The sequence below is a fragment of the Rhizoctonia solani genome, chromosome 11, assembly GCF_016906535.1.
Source record: "Rhizoctonia solani chromosome 11, complete sequence".
Taxonomy (NCBI): Eukaryota; Fungi; Basidiomycota; class Agaricomycetes; order Cantharellales; family Ceratobasidiaceae; genus Rhizoctonia; species Rhizoctonia solani.
Window position 1 is genome coordinate 1,256,878 of NC_057380.1, and position 20,524 is coordinate 1,277,401.

The 20,524-nt window shown below is 46.2% G+C and overlaps 5 protein-coding genes across 5 annotated transcripts; 1 reads left to right on the forward strand and 4 right to left on the reverse strand.

Moving 5' to 3' along the window:
• Positions 1–374: 374 nt before the first annotated feature.
• Positions 375–2,401, reverse strand: RhiXN_10422 (uncharacterized protein; the record flags this gene model as incomplete). Its single annotated transcript, XM_043330238.1, has 7 exons — positions 375–551; positions 576–959; positions 1,454–1,586; positions 1,646–1,798; positions 1,928–2,007; positions 2,065–2,280; positions 2,333–2,401. 7 exons carry the CDS (start codon positions 2,399–2,401, stop codon positions 375–377), a joined length of 1,212 nt encoding a protein of 403 aa, XP_043184335.1.
• An 89-nt stretch (positions 2,402–2,490) lies between these two features.
• On the reverse strand, positions 2,491–3,130 carry RhiXN_10423 (uncharacterized protein; the record flags this gene model as incomplete). Its single annotated transcript, XM_043330239.1, has 4 exons — positions 2,491–2,797; positions 2,848–2,858; positions 2,911–2,993; positions 3,043–3,130. The coding sequence occupies 4 exons, from the start codon at positions 3,128–3,130 to the stop codon at positions 2,491–2,493; spliced, it is 489 nt and encodes a 162-aa protein (XP_043184336.1).
• A 2,443-nt stretch (positions 3,131–5,573) lies between these two features.
• On the forward strand, positions 5,574–13,909 carry RhiXN_10424 (uncharacterized protein; the record flags this gene model as incomplete). Its single annotated transcript, XM_043330240.1, has 24 exons — positions 5,574–5,606; positions 5,684–5,750; positions 5,820–5,894; positions 5,963–6,325; positions 6,391–6,537; positions 6,607–6,681; positions 6,751–6,897; positions 6,967–7,041; positions 7,111–7,185; positions 7,255–7,401; positions 7,471–7,689; positions 7,759–7,977; positions 8,047–8,193; positions 8,263–8,409; positions 8,479–8,613; positions 8,695–8,838; positions 8,908–8,982; positions 9,052–9,120; positions 11,806–11,951; positions 12,004–12,219; positions 12,277–12,638; positions 12,698–12,830; positions 13,325–13,708; positions 13,733–13,909. The coding sequence occupies 24 exons, from the start codon at positions 5,574–5,576 to the stop codon at positions 13,907–13,909; spliced, it is 3,777 nt and encodes a 1,258-aa protein (XP_043184337.1).
• Positions 13,910–15,127: 1,218 nt separating this feature from the next.
• Positions 15,128–16,320, reverse strand: RhiXN_10425 (uncharacterized protein; the record flags this gene model as incomplete). Its single annotated transcript, XM_043330241.1, has 5 exons — positions 15,128–15,375; positions 15,739–15,757; positions 15,836–16,054; positions 16,117–16,167; positions 16,225–16,320. The coding sequence occupies 5 exons, from the start codon at positions 16,318–16,320 to the stop codon at positions 15,128–15,130; spliced, it is 633 nt and encodes a 210-aa protein (XP_043184338.1).
• Positions 16,321–16,890: 570 nt separating this feature from the next.
• RhiXN_10426 (uncharacterized protein) lies at positions 16,891–18,088 on the reverse strand (the record flags this gene model as incomplete). Its single annotated transcript, XM_043330242.1, has 6 exons — positions 16,891–17,055; positions 17,111–17,310; positions 17,369–17,492; positions 17,556–17,654; positions 17,716–17,828; positions 17,896–18,088. 6 exons carry the CDS (start codon positions 18,086–18,088, stop codon positions 16,891–16,893), a joined length of 894 nt encoding a protein of 297 aa, XP_043184339.1.
• Positions 18,089–20,524: the final 2,436 nt, after the last annotated feature.

A 20,524-nucleotide genomic window follows, 5' to 3' on the forward strand; every position in this document is an offset into this window, starting at 1 on the left:
CGGACAAGGTCATTGGGCCGGAATTTCTGGAGGAAAAGGTTTGCTTGGTGAGCGTGGGTACTTTTCTATGGTTCAGCGCCTTACTTATCAAATTCTGACCAATGAATATTCTACTAGAGCCCTTGGAAGAGGGGGAGGAGGTCTGAGATGATAATTGCTACGTTTTCCTATTTTTATATTATTCAATTCACTTCAGAAACACATAGAAATGCCCTTAGTCTATTTACTCAGGTGTATACATGCATTTGTAGCTCGAGTTTTTGTTGTTTGAGTCAAAAACGGCAAATGTCCGACTTCACGGGTGTGTCCGACTTCCCGGGCGCTTACGGTATATACACATATTGGAATTAAATACAACAACGTAAAACGAACAATTATGCGGCCGAATCGTCAATTTGTAGGGTTTGTTGCACGTCCCGAGTGACCAGCCCGTAGAGCTCAAGCTCTGCTTTGAGATTGTCCAATCCGTTGGACTTGAAAACATCCAGTCCGTGCGCTTTGGACCCGGTACTACGGGAGTAATCAAATAGATCACGTAGTGAGATGGGAGACTGAGTCCCAAAGAACAATCAAACCTTTTTCGGGAGCGTATTGGTGGGTGGTGTGGAGTTTGTTGTGCAAGAGTCTTTGAACTCATTGTCTAATGGGTCTTTGTCATTGAGTACATCTTGACGAAGTTGCATTGCAAGTGAGCGCACACTAGAGGTGGCTAAACCCTCCTCGGTTATATCGACGTCAGCAATTGACTCTGCAAGTTTGTCGGGCTGGTTATTGGCCCTTGAAATCACTGAGTCAAGGGCTGGAGAGCCAAATTGACGCTTCAGCCTTGAGCGCGTCTGTCCTTCATCTGCGTGCTTGCGTTTGAGGTCCATACGCACAACTGCAGTGTCAAATACCTTCTGGTATCCCAGTTGATTGCGCCGTTTTGTGTGGATGTGTCCCATCTCGCTGAATAGTTGCTTGCAGCCAGCCAAGTTAGCAACAATCAACAAAATGTGTATTGCTAAGTGAGCTAGCTGATGACGTCCAGAATTTGGTGTTTCATAGGCAAGCAGGCCCAACCAGACATTGATCATGTTGAGGGGCTTACCCTAAGTACACGCAAGAACTTAGTAAGAAATTGTATGGGGCTCAATAATGATTATTATGTACTTACCGCTTGCTTGTGCATTGCCCGCTGCTCTTTGTAATCCCATCAATTGGGGTGAAACTCGCTTTGAGAGTCGTAATAGTCAAGAAACGCTTTGTATAATTCGAGGTCATTTTCCTTACGAAAGACTTGTTGGAACACGCGCTTGACAACGCCATAGAGCGCAGACCAATTCAGTAAGGTGTTTTGTCAGCTAAATAGGCAAGCTCAAATGAAAGGGTTGAGGAAGACAGCCAGAATGAAGGGATCCTGGTCTGCCTTACCCCAGCGATGCTCTAAGCTCTCCAACACACACTCCCGAACCTTTGGATTGAACCCAAGGTGCGAAAATGTGTAATACAACCGCCCAAGTTCGACCAGAATATGATCCAGCCTAGTAGTCGCGGCCTGAGAGACATTTGCAGCGATTGCAAGTGGCTCTAGGTATAGCTTGAGCCTACAAGAAAAGGAGGTTAAGAATACATCTTAGCAGATTCAATTAATTTATGTGCTTACTTGCCCAATCTATGCCAAAATTCAGGATCATCAATGTTCTTCAAGACAGTGTTGGCTTGCTCAATTGTCTCAGGGGAGCGTCCCGCACTTGCCCAAAACTCCTCAGGGTTACGTGCGGCAATGGCACAAAGTGATTGGGACTCAGACAGTAGGCTGCAGAACAAAAGGAAGTGAGAAGTCCATCAAGTGAGAACAGGGAGAGTGAGACTACAAGGCTTCCTGCCATCCCGCGCCTGCTCCTGACGGAAGAGTCCAAGTAAATAAGAGTGATTGAGCATCCACTTAATGATATCAATTGCGGCATCTGCTGTATCAACAAGCCGTGAGGTTAGGCCCATGATATCGCCAACTATAAGGTTAATCTATTGCCAAGTTTATCAGACCCCAACTGAATGCATACACAAGCCATATGTGCATACCTGGTGTGCCCAACAGTCAAAAACCAAAATATGAGGGCGTAAGCAATGGAGTCGGACTTGCATGGCTCGTGAGTTGCCTCCCGCATCAGACACCCAGGCAATGATACGGACATTGTGCTCCTTCTCAGCACTGTCTATATCATTGAGTACCAGCTTCAAGTGGTTGTTGGCTGTCTTGTGTTGCGCTGATAGATTGTGCACTTGAACAGTATAAGTCTAAAGTTTGTGTGTTAGTTGGTTGACAGTAGTGGCAGTTAGGCTAGCATACCTTGTAATCAACAGAGAGCATAGACGCAATTAATGCGTTCCGTTTAATGTTCTTCCATCCATCACTCATACCTGTAGCTAACCAACCCAAATTGCCTCATGCATAGAGGAATTTGCAGCCTCAAGTTGAGTTTGAAGAATTGGCCCTGACAGCTTATGTCAATCGGGCAACATTGCATTTGGTAGCCACTTCTGAAAGAACTTATGGGTTTCCGGTGCATTGATAGCATGCCAGGCAAACCCATTTGCAACCCACAGTTTACAGAGATCGGAATTAAACTCTGTCTGTTGCTCCTTTGACAGCAAGTGGTAAATTTTGGGGAGGGCTGGGTACGGCAATGTCTTGCTATTGTTTCCGCGATCTGGGGTTGATCCTGTGGACCAAGGAATTAAGGCAGCTGAGGAGCAAGTACGCGCACGTTCTGAGGCCAGCCTATCCTTAGCCTCAGGGGATACAAGTTCACAGCTATGTATATGCGCTTCAAACGCTTCTCTACGACTGGGGATAGGGCAAACAAGTGAGATGGCTAGTAATCAACATGAGTATAACCAAAATATCCAAGTATCAAAAGAACTTACCCCAATGAAGGTGTTCAGTTTGTGGTCAAACTTTGGAGATGATACCATGCTCCAGTGCCTGTTGATCTTCCTGTTCCATAGTGCTGGTACATAATGCAATACATCCACAACACCAAGCGTTCAAGTAGCTACCACCATTGTAGTTGTCCTTGTTGCCAGCCAATTTGAGGTCATGTGGTTGGGTTTGGAAGTACTGCCAGTGCCAGAGTGGTGCCGGCATTGTTGTAGGAGGTAAAAGGTGAATGGGAGTTATCTTGGAACTTGGATCCTGACAATACTTATGTATGCGCGCTGATGCGCCTTGGTTGTTCAAGAATCGCGTAGAAACTAACATATATGGTAATTCTCTGACTAAAGCGATACTTGGAGCAGTGGGATTGACTTGGGTTTTGTTTGGCTGATGCGGACTCGGGCTTTGTCAGCTTTCGGCAAAAGTTCGCCGAGCGCTCAGAGATCGGCTCCCATATGGTCCCGAACACTTAATCCCTATCCCTCCCAGCACTTTCCAATACTGTTTGCCATGGGAATGGGATTTACCAACACTGCTCGGGATTGTCGGTCATGGTGGTTGTCGTTGTCACGTGCTCCTTACATTTGCCTGCAGAAGACACGCGGCTTGTGCTTGTTTAGCATGGCCACGGTCCCCATCCTTAGGGCTGGTCCCAAACCTGCCTTGTGATTGCCTTGAGGTCGCCTTGAGGTAGGTACGAGCCTCTGCGTTACAGGGATTTATATCCCTGCCCTCTCGAGTCTTCGTTCTTTGTTCTATCACTCGCTAGTGAGTCGATAGCTCCCCATAACTAACACCTGCGCAGATCGCGGTTGAGGTCTTCAAGAAATATCATAAAACTCATACATAAGAAATTAGAAATGGTACGCTGTCTCAAGGATCTGCTTCATACTCACTGAGAAACGCTGATAACCATATACAATGATACTATTATCGCATTGCTTTGGCTGTGTCTGACATATGCAGGAATCAAAGGCAAAGGTATGACTCATATAAGGGTCTCAGCCACTTCGATCTGTTGAGCCTGATTGTAATCCTCGCACACTTTGAAGGATGTAAGACCGAGTTCGATGCAAGAGGCTGTGGTTCTGATAAAATAATAAAATGATACGCCTATATAGGAAGTGAGTAGGACATCAGCATAGAGATCCGGATTTACAGTTCGATTGACGAATCGATAAACCCACCCAGCAAGTGCGTACCAAACTCTCATGCTGTTCATGTTAGGAGTAAAGTAAGCTAAAATGTGGATAGGCGGTTCGTGTGCAACTTGCCAAATAGGATGTTGGTGCTGATGATGGTTGCCGCGAACGCTTCAACAGAGGGTGAGTGGGGTATTGTACCTGGATACAAAAGAGGCTAAGCCCTGTTTGGAAACAGGATGTGAGTACATGTTAACTGACGTATCTAAGCGCGGTATGATAAAGCTCGAGTAGTGGGTATGTACAGATAAAACGGCATTGGAAGTTATGACCTTAGGCCGGGACCGCATATCAATATATATATTGTGCGTTCAGGTGCGCGACTGTAGTGTTGTTACTAACCCAAGTCTCAAACTCAACAGAAGGTCAGTAGTCTCCTGGGTCCATATGAGTGTGACATCATTTCCCACATCGTTTACAGATGGTAAACGTGTAAGAGCCCAGATGAGGCAAAGGACTAATATACGAACTATTATAGAAGGTATATATCGCGTCTACTAGCACCTTATTCGTACCTCTATTGACGTATAAGCCGCAACGACAAATATGGTAGTTGGTAGGTCTACCATACCCAAGGCTGACGACACGACATATTTGACAGCACTTATGGCCCGTTTGTTAGGCTGTACGTTCACCGAATTCTGACCAGAGAGAAACAGGATGATCTGTGAGTGTGCTGTGCGCCTCGCTAAACGCAGGTCGGCTAATGTGAATGGGCTGCATGTTATGCTAGCGTTAGTAATTTGCTCAGCTCATCTGAACACAATAGGCTCATGGGTATGGATAGTGTGCAGGAAGTAAGTACTTGAAGCCCAACGTGGTGGTATCCGCTTTGGGGCTGCCTGTATGTGTGAGCACGAAATTGTCTCGTAACCAAATCTGTATGGCTTACTTGTGCGACAGAAACGAGGCGGGTGCCACCAGAGCTAAACGCATGCCATGTCAATAGGAGGTAAGTGACCTTTTTTCGAAGAAAGCGGGGTCTTATGTAGTGCATCAATGGGCAGAGAGTGAGCAAATTAAGATCACTTCTAGAGTAAGTATGAGTGCCATGTACAATGACTTGAGAATTGGCTAATGGTCACACGTAGGATCGATGTTATACTCATCAACGGAACAGGCAGTACGTATCCAAGTGTGAATTTGAACAACTTGAGTGAGAGCTGATGAGGTTCGGGTTACTGTATATGAGTAGTTGGTGCGTGAATTCATGGTTTGGTTACTGAGTGAAGGGTGAAAGAAGGGGACGCTAACTGTTGAAACCAAGGAGGTACGTACGCCATGGCCCTGAATCGCTTGGATGATATGGAAAACCAATCGGAGCCTCGGGTCTAGACAGTGAGTGAAGGATGTTTCTAGGGAGAAAGCATGCTGAGATAATCTTTGTACACCTATGTCCCATTTCAGAAGGTTAGGGCAGACTATCTGCTCGGTAGAGGTGCTCGCTAACGATGTCACGATTGATACCTGGTGAAACCAAGCCTGTGCGTACCGGAAAAATAGGGATAGGCTACGAGGGCTGACAAGAAACTGGGTGCCAATTGGTATCTTAGCCGGTGAGTATGATGCTGATGTCGAAAACGGATGTATATTGAGGGTGGACTACGTGACGTGCGGTATCTTAGAAGGTACGTATGGGGCTAATGTCGAGAATGAGATTTTACTAATGATGAACTGCGCGCTGTTCGGTTTATTAGCTGGTGCGTATGGGGCTGGTGTTGAGGATAAATATGCACTGACCACACACTGCGTGCTCTTCGGTATGTTAGCGGGTGCGTATGGGCTGGTGTCGAGGATGAATGTGGACTGACCACACACTGCCTGCTGTTCGGTATATTAGCCGGTGCGTATGGGGCTGGTGTCGATGATGGATGTGCACTGACCACATACTGCCTACTGTTCGGTATATTAGCCAGTGCGTATGGGTCTGGTGTCGATGATGGATATGCACTGACAACACACCGCGTGCTGTTGGGTTTATTAGCTGGTGCGTATGGGGCTGGTGTCGAGGATAGATATGCACTGACCACACACTGCGTGCTGTTCGGTATATTAGAATGTGCGTACGGGGCTGGTGTCGAGGATGAATGTGCACTGACCACACACTGCGTGCTATCCGGTATATTAGTGGGTGCGTATGGAGCTGGTGTCGAGGATGGATGTGCACTGACCATACACTGCGTGCTGTTCGGTATGTCAGGATGTGCGTATGGGGCTGGTGTCGAGGATGGATATGCACTGACCGCACACTGCTGTTCGGTATATCAGGCGGTACGTATGGGGCTGGTGTGGAAAATGGATATACACTGACCACACACTACGTGCTGTTCGGTATATTAGCCGGTGCGTATGGGGCTGGTGTCGAGGATAGATATGCACTGACCACACACTGCGTGCTGTTCGGTATATCAGGATGTGCGTATGGGGCTGGTGTCGAGGATAGATATGCACTGATCACATACTGCATGCTCTTCGGTATGTTAGCGGGTGCGTGTGGGGCTGGTGTCGAGGATGGATATGCACTAACCACACACTGCCTGCTGTTTGGTATGTTAGCTGGTGCGTATGGGGCTGGTGTCGGGGATAGATATGCACTGACCACACACTGCCTGCTGTTTGGTATGTTAGCTGGTGCGTATGGGGCTGGTGTCGAGGATGGATATACGCTGACCACACATTGCGCACTGTTCGGTATGTCAGCGGGTGCGTATGGGGCTAGTGTCGAGGATGGATATGCACTGACCACACACTGCGTGCTGTTTGGTATATCAGGATGTGCGTATGGAGCTAGTGTCGAGAATGAGATTTTACTAATGATGAACTGCGCGCTGTTTGGTATATCAGTCAGTGCGTATGGAGCTGGTGTTGAGGATGGATGTGCACTGACCACACACTGCGTACTCTTTGGTATATCAGTGGGTGCGTATGGGGCTAGAGTTGAGGATGGATATGCACTGACCACACACTGCCTGCTGTTCGGTTTATTAGCCGGTGTGTATGGGGCTAGTGTCGAGGATGAGATCTTACTAATGAAGAACTGCGCGCTGTTTGGTATATCAGTCGGTGGGTATGGGGCTTGTGTCGAGGATAGATATGCACTGACCACACACTGCATGCTCTTCGGTATATTAGCGGGTGCGTACGGGGCTGGTGTCGAGGATGGATGTGCACTGACCACACACTGCGTACTCTTTGGTATACCAGTGGGTGCGTATGGGGCTAGAGTTGAGGATGGATATGCACTGACCACACACTGCCTGCTGTTTGGTGTGTCAGGATGTGCGTATGGGTCTGGTGTCGAGGATAGATATGCACTGACTACACACTGCGTGCTCTTCGGTATATCAGTGGGTGTGTATGGGGCTGGTGTCGAGAAAGGATATGCACTGACCACACACTGCCTGCTGTTCGTTATGTTAGCGGGTGCGTATGGGGCTGGTGTTGAGGATGGATATACATTGACCAGATACCGCGTGCTCTTTGGTATGTCAGGATGTGCGTATGGGGCTGGTGTCAAGGATAGATATGCACTGATCACATACTGCGTGCTCTTCGGTATGTTAGCGGGTGCGTGTGGGGCTGGTGTCAAGGATGGATATACACTGACTATACACTGCGTGCTGTTCGGTATATCAGTGGGTGCGTATGGGGCTGGTGTCGAGGATAGATATGCACTGACCACACACTGCGTGCTGTTCGGTATGTCAGCGGGTGCGTATGGGGCTGGTGTCAAGGATGGATATGCACTGACTACACACTGCCTGCTGTTTGGTATATCAGTATGTGCGTATGGGGCTGGTGTCGAGGATGGATATGCACTGACCACACACTGCGTGCTGTTTGGCATATCAGGATGTGCGTATGGGTCCGGTGTCGAGGATAGATATGCACTGACTACACACTGCATGCTCTTTGGTATGTTAGCGGGTGCGTATGGGGCTGGTGTCGAGGATAGATATGCACTGACCACACACTGCTTGCTGTTCGGTATATCAGTTGGTGCGTATGGGGCTGGTGTCGAGGATGGATATGCACTGACCACACACTGCGTGCTCTTTGGTATATCAGGGTGTGCGTATGGGGCTAGTGTCAAGGATAGATATGCACTGACCACACACTGCGTGCTGTTCGGTATATCAGTATGTGCGTATGGGGCTGGTGTCGAGGTTGGATATGCACTGACCACCCACTGCCTGCTGTTCGATATATCAGGATGTGCGTATGGGGCTGGTTTCGAGGATGGATATGCACTGACCACATACTGCGTGCTCTTCGGTATGCTAGCCGGTGCGTAAGGAGCTGGTGTCGAGGATGGATGTGCACTGACCGCACACTGCGTGCTGTTTGGTATATCAGGCGGTGCGTATGGGGCTGGTGTCGAGGATGGATATGCACTGACCACACACTGCGTGTTGTTCGGTATGTTAGCGGGTGCGTATGGGGTTCGTGTCGATGATGGATATGCACTGACCACACACTGCCTTCTGTTTGGTATGTTAGTTTGTGCGTATGGGGCTGGTTTCCAGCATGGATGTGGACTGACCACACACTGCCTGCTGTTCGGTATATTAGACGGTGCGTATGGAGCTGATGTGGAGGATGAATATGCATTGACCACAAACTGGGTGCTGTTTGGTATGTTAGCGGGTGCGTACGGGGTTGGTGTCGAGGAAGGATATACACTGACCACACACTGCTGCTTCGGTATGTTAGGAAGTGAGTATGGGGCTGGTGTCGACGATGGATGTTCACTGATCACACACTACATGCTCTTCGGTATATTAGCGGGTGAGTATGGGGCTGGTGTCGAGGATAGATATACACCAACCACACACTGGGTACTTTTCGGTATATCAGGGTGTGCGTATGGGGCTAGTGTCAAGGATAGATATGCACTGACCACACACTGCGTGCTGTTCGGTATATTAGTATGTGCGTATGAGGCTGGTGTCGAGGATGAGTATGCACTGACTACACGCTGTATCGTTCCATACCTCAGTGGGTATGTGCACAATGTCCATCCATTCTACAAACTTACGGCTTTATATCTGCCATATAAGATAGTCAGTCTTTTCTTCTTTCTTACTTGCACTCTGGTCATCAGTATGAGTTTACGCAGCGAGTGCGTATATATCTCATTGGGGGTACGAGTACTTACTAATTTTTTGACATCCTTTTTGCTTATAGAGTGTACGTTGTACATTCACTTTCGAGTGGCAACGTGTACTTACTTCCGCGGCTTGGTGTCTTTAATTAATGTTAGCCAGTGAGTTCATCACAGTTATCAATCTCTCATGAGAACTTATTGCTACTGCTTTGGTCTGCCTTCTCTTCTAGTGGGTATGTTTGTATTTACCATTCACAATAGCTACAGAGGACACCCGTTGATCGGTCGGAATATTCTCGTTCAATGTTTCAGTATGTGCGTACACGACATTAGTTTTAGTCAAGTGACTCGTGCTGACTGAACCTTGTATCTCATCCCCCAGAAGGTACAAATCCGGCAGCAATCTGGTAGAATAGGTGTTAACAAACTTGATCGATACCCAAATGTGCACTTTCAGGCGGTACGGACTTATTTCCTCTTGACAGCAAATTTGTGCTCACAAATTGAGGATTGGGCATATCTATTATAGAAGGTTCGTATACCCTGCATTCCTCGTTGGAGTACGTTGATGGATCGAGGACCTGCATTCATTATGTTAGGCTGTGTGTATATTACCTTGACTACGTCGAGATAGCATTTGACTAACATACGTCTTGCCCTCCTAGCGGGTGAGTACATAGAGCCATTTGCTCAAGCATGCGCTCCAGTCTTGATTGTTGTTGATGTATTCTACAGCTGGTGCGTACATCGTCAGCAGAGCGGCGTTCTGTTTTGTGCTATTCAAACACTTATCGACATACGCCATTTCAGGATGCAACTCTGAGAAGGCATGCCCGTCAACGGGTCGGGTCTCATGCCTCGGAATTACACCACGGTAAAAGTTATGTTGATCTCCGAACCGGTCATGGGTACTGACCACTTCTGTGCTCGCATTCGACATCCCAGATCAAGCACAATCAGGATCTCAGGGGTCATGTCAAAACTAGCAAATCCGGGGCCGATGTTTTGGATGGTATGTAACAAGTAGCTACAAGGCAGACCGAGGAACTGATGGCTTACAAAGGGTACTGCGATTTGTGTGCGGGCATGTGTTATGACTGCTAGGAAGTCAAGTGTGGTTGGAATGGAATACATGGATTTCATGAGAGCATAAAAGTGGTACTCGAGCTTCAGTGCTCCGGTTGTCGCGAGACCCATCAATAGAGGCAGTCGTCCGGCTCTAGATACGGGCGCTGGGAGATTGGACGCGCAACTGGGCGGCACCGGATGATTTGGGGCATTAAGACTCGAACAGAACTAGCAGGTCGAGTGGGCCATGCCTGACGGATAGTAGTGATGTGTGAAGGAACGGGGAAGATAAGCCACTGATGTCTGTCGAAGATCACTGGATTGAGTAGCATGAACGTCAGAAGCACAAAAAATCTGATCTTTCGGCTCGATATCCACGAACTCGGTAATGAGGGTTGCGCGTAAACATGAGTACCTGGGCCATATACCTTCTATAGAAATGTCATGTACTTACTAGTGAATTCTAGGATATTTTATTTGCTATAATCGAGTTGGTAAGTTGTAAGAGACCCAGTCGCAGTGTTGGTAAATCCCATTCCCATGGCAAACAGTATTGGAAAGTGCTGGGAGGGAATAGGGATTACATAAGTGTTCACCATGGGATACCATATGGGAGCCAATCTCTGAGCGCTCGGCGAACTTTTGCCGAAAGCTGACAAAGCCCGAGTCCGCATCAGCCAAACAAAACCCAAGTCAATCCCACTGCTCCAAGTATCGCTTTAGTCAGAGAATTACCATATATGTTAGTTTCTACGCGATTCTTGAACAACCAAGGCGCATCAGCGCGCATACATAAGTAATTGTCAGGATCCAAGTTCCAAGATAACTCCCATTCACCTTTTACCTCCTACAACAATGCCGGCACCACTCTGGCACTGGCAGTACTTCCAAACCCAACCACATGACCTCAAATTGGCTGGCAACAAGGACAACTACAATGGTGGTAGCTACTTGAACGCTTGGTGTTGTGGATGTATTGCATTATGTACCAGCACTATGGAACAGGAAGATCAACAGGCACTGGAGCATGGTATCATCTCCAAAGTTTGACCACAAACTGAACACCTTCATTGGGGTAAGTTCTTTTGATACTTGGATATTTTGGTTATACTCATGTTGATTACTAGCCATCTCACTTGTTTGCCCTATCCCCAGTTGTAGAGAAGCGTTTGAAGCGCATATACATAGCTGTGAACTTGTATCCCCTGAGGCTAAGGATAGGCTGGCCTCAGAACGTGCGCGTACTTGCTCCTCAGCTGCCTTAATTCCTTGGTCCACAGGATCAACCCCAGATCGCGGAAACAATAGCAAGACATTGCCGTACCCAGCCCTCCCCACAATTTACCACTTGCTGTCAAAGGAGCAACAGACAGAGTTTAATTCCGATCTCTGTAAACTGTGGGTTGCAAATGGGTTTGCCTGGCATGCTATCAATGCACCGGAAACCCATAAGTTCTTTCAGAAGTGGCTACCAAATGCAATGTTGCCCGATTGACATAAGCTGTCAGGGCCAATTCTTCAAACTCAACTTGAGGCTGCAAATTCCTCTATGCATGAGGCAATTTTGGGTTGGTTAGCTACAGGTATGAGTGATGGATGGAAGAACATTAAACGGAACGCATTAATTGCGTCTATGCTCTCTGTTGATTACAAGGTATGCTAGCCTAACTGCCACTACTGTCAACCAACTAACACACAAACTTTAGACTTATACTGTTCAAGTGCACAATCTATCAGCGCAACACAAGACAGCCAACAACCACTTGAAGCTGGTACTCAATGATATAGACAGTGCTGAGAAGGAGCACAATGTCCGTATCATTGCCTGGGTGTCTGATGCGGGAGGCAACTCACGAGCCATGCAAGTCCGACTCCATTGCTTACGCCCTCATATTTTGGTTTTTGACTGTTGGGCACACCAGGTATGCACATATGGCTTGTGTATGCATTCAGTTGGGGTCTGATAAACTTGGCAATAGATTAACCTTATAGTTGGCGATATCATGGGCCTAACCTCACGGCTTGTTGATACAGCAGATGCCGCAATTGATATCATTAAGTGGATGCTCAATCACTCTTATTTACTTGGACTCTTCCATCAGGAGCAGGCGCGGGATGGCAGGAAGCCTTGTAGTCTCACTCTCCCTGTTCTCACTCAATGGACTTCTCACTTCCTTTTGTTCCGCAGCCTACTGTCTGAGTCCCAATCACTTTGTGCCATTGCCGCACGTAACCCTGAGGAGTTTTGGGCAAGTGCGGGACGCTCCCCTGAGACAATTGAGCAAGCCAACACTGTCTTGAAGAACATTGATGATCCTGAATTTTGGCATAGATTGGGCAAGTAAGCACATAAATTAATTGAATCTGCTAAGATGTATTCTTAACCTCCTTTTCTTGTAGGCTCAAGCTATACCTAGAGCCACTTGCAATCGCTGCAAATGTCTCTCAGGCCGCAACTACTAGGCTGGATCATATTCTGGTCGAACTTGGGCGGTTGTATTACACATTTTTGCACCTTGGGTTCAATCCAAAGGTTCGGGAGTGTGTGTTGGAGAGCTTAGAGCATCGCTGGGGTAAGGCAGACCAGGATCCCTTCATTCTGGCTGTCTTCCTCAACCCTTTCATTTGAGCTTGCCTATTTAGCTGACAAAACACCTTACTGAATTGGTCTGCGCTCTATGGCGTTGTCAAGCGCGTGTTCCAACGAGTCTTTCGTAAGGAAAATGACCTCGAATTATACAAAGCGTTTCTTGACTATTACGACTCTCAAAGCGAGTTTCACCCCAATTGATGGGATTACAAAGAGCAGCGGGCAATGCACAAGCAAGCGGTAAGTACATAATAATCATTATTGAGCCCCATACAATTTCTTACTAAGTTCTTGCGTGTACTTAGGGTAAGCCCCTCAACATGATCAATGTCTGGTTGGGCCTGCTTGCCTATGAAACACCAAATTCTGGACGTCATCAGCTAGCTCACTTAGCAATACACATTTTGTTGATTGTTGCTAACTTGGCTGGCTGCAAGCAACTATTCAGCAAGATGGGACACATCCACACAAAACGGCGCAATCAACTGGGATACCAGAAGGTATTTGACACTGCAGTTGTGCGTATGGACCTCAAACGCAAGCACGCAGATGAAGGACAGACGCGCTCAAGGCTGAAGCGTCAATTTGGCTCTCCAGCCCTTGACTCAGTGATTTCAAGGGCCAATAACCAGCCCGACAAACTTGCAGAGTCAATTGCTGACGTCGATATAACCGAGGAGGGTTTAGCCACCTCTAGTGTGCGCTCACTTGCAATGCAACTTCGTCAAGATGTACTCAATGACAAAGACCCATTAGACAATGAGTTCAAAGACTCTTGCACAACAAACTCCACACCACCCACCAATACGCTCCCGAAAAAGGTTTGATTGTTCTTTGGGACTCAGTCTCCCATCTCACTACGTGATCTATTTGATTACTCCCGTAGTACCGGGTCCAAAGCGCACGGACTGGATGTTTTCAAGTCCAACGGATTGGACAATCTCAAAGCAGAGCTTGAGCTCTACGGGCTGGTCACTCGGGACGTGCAACAAACCCTACAAATTGACGATTCGGCCGCATAATTGTTCGTTTTACATTGTTGTATTTAATTCCAATATGTGTATATACCGTAAGCGCCCGGGAAGTCGGACACACCCGTGAAGTCGGACATTTGCCGTTTTTGACTCAAACAACAAAAACTCGAGCTACAAATGCATGTATACACCTGAGTAAATAGACTAAGGGCATTTCTATGTGTTTCTGAAGTGAATTGAATAATATAAAAATAGGAAAACGTAGCAATTATCATCTCAGACCTCCTCCCCCTCTTCCAAGGGCTCTAGTAGAATATTCATTGGTCAGAATTTGATAAGTAAGGCGCTGAACCATAGAAAAGTACCCACGCTCACCAAGCAAACCTTTTCCTCCAGAAATTCCGGCCCAATGACCTTGTCCGTGTCCTCTCCCTTGAGCTGATGCTACCTGGGTATATATGCTTGTTAATTCTCACAAATTTCTTCGATATCTGCTTGGAAATACACTCACGCACGTCCAAATTAACCCCTTCAAGGTTCATAGCACGTGCTTCCGGGTTTGCTTCTCTGTTTTGCTCCTTTTCATGTTGTATGATTATTTGAGGTTCTGCTCCCTCGAAAATCAGAATTATATCTCACAGGCCTTTTTTGAGCGCTTCCGTACTTGATTCAGTGTTGAATATAAAGGTTCATTCAACCACTTCTTGTCAATCATTGTTGGTACGCCGCTCCATTTTGTTACAAAGCATAATCACCTCTGTTTCCTCTGGGAGACTCAATGCTTGCTCCTGCTCACGTGTTATGTGGTGTTCCTGTTGAATCTTCAATTAGTCTTTATGTGCCAATTTAGGAGTGCCGCATTTTGAAGCAGCTGCTTGGAGACCAAGCCCCCCTTTTTTCACCCTCAATTGCCAGATCTATGGTGTTTTCTTGCTACTCAGGTGTCCCAATCTTTCCGAATTGGCTTTTTTCATTCATTTGTAACACAAAGGGGGGTATATCTGTATGTAAGACTCACTTTTTCACGCCTCAAGTCAGATGAATCGAGGCCGGTCACGTGTCCAACTTCCCCGTATCCGGACATTCTGTCCGGGCTAAACATAATTTAGGTATTATTCTGCTGATATTGAATCTAATTAAATAAAACAACTTGCACGTTGAAGAATGTGCCCATAAGTATATAAATTTGCTATTAGAATGAGTTACCAGTCTGTTGCTGCTCCTGGACGTCAGCAACTTTCAAAATGTGTCCAACTTCCCGGGCGCTCACGGTACTATGTTTGGCAAATGTATCACGTGACATTCCCATTGCTTCCCAACCATCCCATCCCATGCCCCGTTTACGTAATCCCAGTGCCCAACCACGTTCCCATTGGGATTTACCAACACTGCCGGCAGCTGGCCATCTGCTGTCACAGCGGATTTTGTCCGCTCTAGTGCCTCAGGCGCGTTGGATCCACTTCCCCAGAGCGCTTCGTCGACTGGCTGCAACGGAAGCGCTGCACCCTGGGAAGCTGTAGGACAGTGTTCAAAGCGCGGAAAATTGCGTATACAACACTTTAGGGTAGCAGCTTAGATTCTGTTGTTTAATTATTGCAGCGTTGCGGGCGCTGGTGGGCAGCGGCGGAGTTTGGAATATAACAATATATTATAATTATTATAGCGCCTAATGCGCTGACGGAGAACCGTCATTACGCAGCATACATTCAAGAAAGTAGCCGTATTAGAACTTGATGTAAAGCGGATAAGAAAAAGGCAAAACGTCAAAATACTATGAATCAATTGGGGGGGGGGACAAAAAAGACGCTGGAAGGTAGCAAGATAGATGGGAATTTGTACCATACCAATTTGATTAACAAGTTGGTTATATTACTTACGCTGCGCGCGTTCCTTTGACTAATTTTTGGCCTATGCAAATTGTTTTAGATAACACTTCAATATCTAGCCAAGATAGGTCTAAAACACTACACGTACCCTTGCTTGCGCTGCCACTTTCCTTGCTCCCTTGTTAGTGGCTTGTGTGGAGGCGGCCCTCAGCGCAGCGGCTTTCCTGCTCTTGGACCTCGATTTTGATGCTGCTGAGGGCAGGGGTAGTGCACTGGAGCTAGCAGCGGGTGGCTTAGAGCTAGCAGTTGGTGGTTTGGGTAGTTGAGATTGGGTCAAACGGGAGATTGGAGAGGCCGCTGGCATGGACTAAGAGAAATTACAACGCAAATTTAGACCACACTGTAGTGCCTACATATGAATATACTCACTGTCTTGAAGTTTTTGGCAAGGAAGGTTTGAGCTGGCATCTGGGAGGTAGTCTATGCGGCAAGAGGGATGATGAGATGAACATAGCTCCAAATTGAAGTAAAACTTACTATGGTTGCCTTTCCTTTCTTTGGCGCCAGTGCATTGGGCATGGTGTTGTCTTCACTTGCCTTGCGCTTCTTACTACCTGCCGGGTTTGTATTCATAGTTTGAGTGGTGGTAACCGCGGGTGTATTTTTGTGTCAATTGCCAGAGTCTGGCTTGGAATTAGTAACCTTGGGAGCAGGGCTGGGCCTGGTTGAATGCTTAGATTAATAAAAGTGTCAGACCAGATGAGAAATTGATTTAAATGAGCTTGTGATTGAATGTATCTTGATGGGAGTCCTAGCTCTAGGCTCTTCATGTGCTGGAGTCTGATCATGGTTGTTGCTAACCTGAGCAGAACCCTGAGCCTTCTTGGTGAGGTTTGGTGGCTTGGGAGTCTGCCTGTAAGTTTCAGCTTTGTCTGAATTGCTGGTGTTGAATGAGACCTGGGCATTCTTTGCATGCTGATCAGCCTTCACATTAGAAGGAAGTGGTTTGTCAATAAAGTTGTAATTGAATCAATGTGAATAGTGACTTACAATATGCCACAATTTGGTTGGCATTGTGGTAGTCCCCTCTTTGTTACCATTGTCATTTCTGAGGCCAAAACAGCCTGAGTTAAACAGGGTTGGCACTGGTAACAACCAATCCCTAGCAGTATGGAGCATTTCTGCAAGAGGTTGTTCCTTCATTCAGGGGTGTGGACAGATGGGAGGTACTGGAGTGCAATCAAGTGTATTGGTGTTAGAGAATAGGGGTTGACCCTTGTGTTGATCACTATCAGTATCCTTGCTAAAGCTTCCACCAGTGGAGGCTTGTGGCATGTCTGGAGCCAGAATGTCACCCACATTGGTCATCTAAATCATTGATTGAGGAGTGAGCAATAAACATATACAGCTGAAATAACCTTACCTCAACATCTTTTGACTCATCATCTGGCTCTTGCACTTCCTTTCCTTTCCCCTTGTCTGCTTTCTTGTCTCTCTTGCCTTTGTCCTTGTTTTTGTCTTCATCCTTCTCCTCACCCTTGGCCTTGCTCTCATGCTTGTTCTTGCCCTTGACTTGGCCTTTGTGTTTGTTGTCCTTGGTGGTCTTTGGCTTTTGGGTGCACCCTAAGGAATAAATGCATTAATAAGTTTGAAATGTGTCCATGAACAGCAGGGTACTAACTTTTGCCAGTTACCCAGTTATTATGTTTCTCCCTTGAGGCTTTCAGCATGCCTTGGAGCATTTGCCTGATTAACCAATCAGGATCTGAAATCTTCTGCTGTATCTTGGGGCGTAATTTGACCATCTTTTCCAAAATAGGTAACATGATTGAATTAAAATGATTTACTGCACCTATTGTGGTGCTTACCTTGTTAACAGTGTTGGTGACACATTGCAGGATGGGCTGCTTGGTGATACTAAACTGTAAATCAACACCTTGCTTGGTTGCAATAGCATTGAGCTTGTCCTGTAGTAAACATGAATCAACAAACATACATACTTGGGGTTACACCAAAGATGAATTGTACCTGATAAATATCCCAGCTGTTGTTGTTTAATCCACAAAGCATCTGCAGGTTGAATCCACACAATTTATATGGATTTGGGAAGTTCTGAAATCCTAGGATTGGCACAGTATGTGCTAATATAATAGGTCAACAGTGAGCCAAAGACAAGTGAACCTGCAGCAAACTTTGAATCTGACATACCTAGTGGATCTGACAAAGATGCTGCTGCCTTGGGCCCACCACCAATACCTGTAGGAATTTTGGTATTTAACAAGGAGCAGTACATGTATGGTAGTTGCAACAATGTACTAATAATCATCCTCTTGAGAGTGGCTTGCTGCTCATGAAGATTCTTGATCTGAGCAGCCTTTTCAGCAGGTAGAGTAGCAGGCATGGTGCAGTGAAAAAGAGGTAGCAAGAGGTAGCAAGAAAGCAAAGTTGACAACAAGTGCAAGTGTGCAAGTTGGTCCAAATGTTTCCCAAAAAGGACTTTTAAGCAAAAGGAAGACCCTGAAGAAGCTGTCTGGTGTTGCCTCAAACAATACTCTAGTGGCTTGGGAGCAGCAAACTCATCAATAATTTATTTTTGGCTTATATGGATTGAAGCCACACCCTCCAACATTGATTTTAACAATACTTATATTAACTCAAGACTTAGGCTTTGGTGGCTTTGTGTGTCCATTAAGATATCATTGGTATAAAACAAATATATAAATATGTGTATACATGAGTATTGTCAGAGACCAGTGGCAATGAGGGATCCAGCATGGACTGTGGAGATGAGAGCTGGGGCACCAAGATGCAAGCAGAACTTGCAGGTAGGTGGCCAAGCCTGACAATAGTTGGCTTATGCATAAGGGGATTCTTCAAGCTCTGAAAGGTGTGAGGGGATGGTTGGGTTGCAAGTCAAGGCCACATGATGCACTGCAGTGTTAGACTTGGAAACACAATGACAACTGTTGGCCCTGATTGACAGTTGATGCAACCAACAACCTTAGCTGAGTGTTTGCTCACTCTACCAAGCTGCTACCACCATGCCTTCAGCAGAAAGTCTTTGTGAAAATGTCCTTGTTGCAGAAAAATGCATCATCCACAAACTGTCCTAGACATTGTCTGGATGCCAAGGGGGATGGCACTTGTGGCTGGGTGTGTACAAGTAGATACTGCTTAAGGTGGTGAAGACTATCCTATGGCACCTAACTACCTAACTACAATGACCAAGGCTGTAAGGGCAATGGCAAACTATGTAACTTCAGTGAGAAAGCTGGTTAAGGCAGTGGTAACAATGTGACTACTTAGTGGAACCCAGACCTAAGGTCCTGGGTACTAGAGGTGTAACACAGGTACCTGTGCCCAACCCATGTTGCTTGCTACAGCCCACAGTTTGGCTCTGTCCCATGTGCACAATAGCTCAATCAATAGCCCTTGTTGAGGGTGCTTGAATAAGCTACTGCGCATGCAAGTTGATTGCATCCCTGTCAAGCAAACTGCAACACAGGTTCCACACAGGTACCTGTGTTACAGCTCTACTGTGTACAAAGGGGGATGCAACAAGAGGTAATCAACCTGGGTGTTACCATGGTTGGTTGGCCTCCTTATTTATTCCAAGGGTGAACTAATTACAAATATACTATGTCCACTACCATATCAAATAAGAACCCTGCTCCAACTGCAGCCTTATTCATGCATATGTGTCACCTACATGTCATCAAGGTGGAGGTGGCTATGTCTACTGACTAAGCAGGGAGGGGGATGTGGCAAGGCACTTAGGATATGACATAAGCACCAAAGTCATGTGATTGAAAAACTTGTCTGTTTGCCTTTGTTTAAAATTGAGAAAATTGTCATGCCCTAGAGGTGTGACCACATTGCAATCCACTAAGTCAAAGAAAATGTGAATATATGCACCATTCTCCTGAAGGTTTATGGATAAATGCACTTTATGTTAGATTAGGCACTGAGTGCTTATTATGTAATACAATCACATGACCTTCAGTCATGTGATCATGCTTTTGTTATCTTTGGTCATGTGACCTTATCTTTGTTTTTGTGCTTGTTACTGTATATACTATTCCTCCTTCCTGTTGAATATAAGGAGGGTTCTGAGAGCCTTATGCCTCAGAACTCAACCTCTTATCCCCATCCCACACTACTACCCTAAGACATACACTTAAGAGTATTGCCTGAGAGCATACCAGTCCCTGTCAAAGGTTGATTGCCCAGCTATCTTTATAGCATAGTGCACTCTTACTATATTGATCTTGTCCAACCCCTTATCTGGCAGTTGCCTTGAGCTCTGTTGGATCCTACTAGCCCATACTTAAGTCCTTCTGGGCTGTTAGCTAGTTAAGTTTACCTTGTGATAGTTGTTAGCTCTGACAAAAATGGGATTAAAACCCCTGGTATTAAGTGTGTCTACAACACAAACCATTTGAAGGCATATGGTAAGGTTCCAAGCTATAGGATTGGAAGCATGAAACCCACCAGATGAGCCTGGTGCAGCTGTCACAACCAAAGTTGATGACAAGGAAGCTTTGGCTGTAGCAATGAATGGTATGTATTTTTACTAAATACAAGGGTCACAGTGTCCTAGACATCCTTAAGGGGCATCAAGGCAGCTGGCACTTGTGGCCATGTGGGAATACAGGTAAACTGTTATGGATATGACATTTCTTCAATAATCTGTACTTATTTTATTAATTACCCTAGTAATCTTACAGTAAATAAAATGAGATAAAGATGCAAACTAGGGTTTTCAAGGTCCCTCTATCCAATTGCAACCTTTGCAAAACCTATAAACCTCAGGAATACCCTTAATATGCAATATCTT